The 1,835-nt window shown below is 41.4% G+C and overlaps 1 protein-coding gene across 1 annotated transcript; it reads right to left on the reverse strand.

Annotated features, from left to right (window-relative positions):
* Positions 1–895: 895 nt before the first annotated feature.
* LOC127786040 (non-specific lipid-transfer protein 2P-like) lies at positions 896–1,531 on the reverse strand. The gene has a single exon (XM_052313364.1). The coding sequence runs from the start codon at positions 1,444–1,446 to the stop codon at positions 1,171–1,173; it is 276 nt and encodes a 91-aa protein (XP_052169324.1). The 5' UTR covers positions 1,447–1,531; the 3' UTR covers positions 896–1,170.
* Between the last annotated feature and the right edge of the window lie 304 nt (positions 1,532–1,835).

Raw genomic sequence — 1,835 nt, forward strand, 5'->3', positions numbered from 1 at the left:
CTCTAAAATATAAAAAAATTAAATTATAGATAATATAGCATGTTTGCATGATATTAAATGTATTGATTGTTAGTGGATGATGATATATCAACTTGTTAGTGGATGATAATGTGGCATATTTGCATGTTAAGTTTTAGAAGTTAGTAGGTTATAACTTTATTATAATATAATAAGATAGGATTAGGGACGAAGGTATCACCCTTTCTATAGGAAACACTCACCTTCAGAAGGTCCTCCCTCGTGTTCTTCCCCCAAACCATATGCAAGGTTCAAGGACTGAGAGGACTCAATTGAGATTTGGGAAAACAAAAAAAAGTGTTGGTAGGAAATAATTTCTTACGTGCATGCTTTTGAGTTTTCACTTAATGTCTTTTACGTTCCGAGGTTTTCTCTCCTTTTTAAGACCACCAGTAAAATTATCGTGGGAAAAAGGTTGACAACCAGTAAAGTCATTAGGAAAAAAAAGGTCCATTTTACTTGTACTTTGTGAAGAAAATTGAGTGTATCATTTTCTTTTCAAGTACAAGTTGGACGCACGCACGTATCATCTATTCATCTTGGTTTTGATCATATCAGAACGCTCGTATTATCCCAGGGTTCAAATTTGTTTATGAGAAATTTCAATCGAGAGATTGGGGTAGTACAAACTAGACAACACAGGCTGTGTTTAGTTCCTTTTAAACTACTAAAAATTCCATCACATCAAATATTTAGACATATGCATAGAGCATTAAATGTGGATGAAAAAACTAATTGCACAGTTTGCATGTAAATTGCGAGACGAATCTTTTGAGCCTAATTACGCTATGATTTGACAATGTGGTGCTACAGTAAACATTTGCTAATGACAGATTAATTAAGCTTAATAGATTCGTCCCGCAATTTACAGGTGGAATCTATAATTTGTTTTATTATTAGTCTATATTTAATACTTCAAATATATGTCCGTATACTTAAAAAAAGAATTTGAAAAGGAACTAAACACGGCTACAGATGAGCTCAAGATATATAAACTGATGATCAAATTCGGAATTCAAACTTTGAATACCAAAAAACACACCATCGACACCGATCAAATTAACTCACGTCCTTTATTCAAATATATATATGCCACGCACCATGGCCGGCGCCGGCGAGCGGCGGCGCGCGGCGGCGGGAGATCGAGCGTGCCTAGCAGCGGGGGATGGCGATGCCGCAGGAGGTGAGGGTCTTGCGGGCGTTGGCGCTGTTGATGTAGGAGGCGTACGCCGGGTTGCGCGCGTACTGGCAGAAGCACCCCCTCTGCGCGCGCAGGTTGGAGCAGCACGACGCCGACGGCGCCGACCCGCCGATGATCGCGCCCGCGCAGATCGCCAGCTGCCCGGCGTTGCACTGCGCCGCCGCCGGCGCCGCCGCCCACGCCGCCGCCAGCAGCAGCACCGCCATGATCGCCGCCCACTTCGCCATTGTTGCCACGAGCTTTTGCTTTGCTTGTGAGATGGTCGGTCGAGTGATCGATCGATATCGATGCAGTTGGCTGCTGGCTGCTGCTTAATTTGGCTGTTGGTTTGGGTATTTATAGACAGGAGGTGTCGGCGTGTCGCAGAAAGCAGAGGTTCATGTACAGAGATGTCTCCATCATTTTCTAAATAAATTTAAGTCTGTAGTTTAAATTTTATCATAGAATAATAATTAAACGGTGTATGATATATATATATATATATATATATATATATAGAGAGAGAGAGAGAGAGAGAGAGAGAGACACTACTTTAAATGACGATGTTAGTGGTGATGTCTGGGTTTGCATCCAAAGTCATGAAGTACTCATGCACACATTAATGTTTTTCTTTGGA

Source organism: Oryza glaberrima, chromosome 10, assembly GCF_000147395.1.
Source record: "Oryza glaberrima chromosome 10, OglaRS2, whole genome shotgun sequence".
Lineage (NCBI taxonomy): Eukaryota > Viridiplantae > Streptophyta > Magnoliopsida > Poales > Poaceae > Oryza > Oryza glaberrima.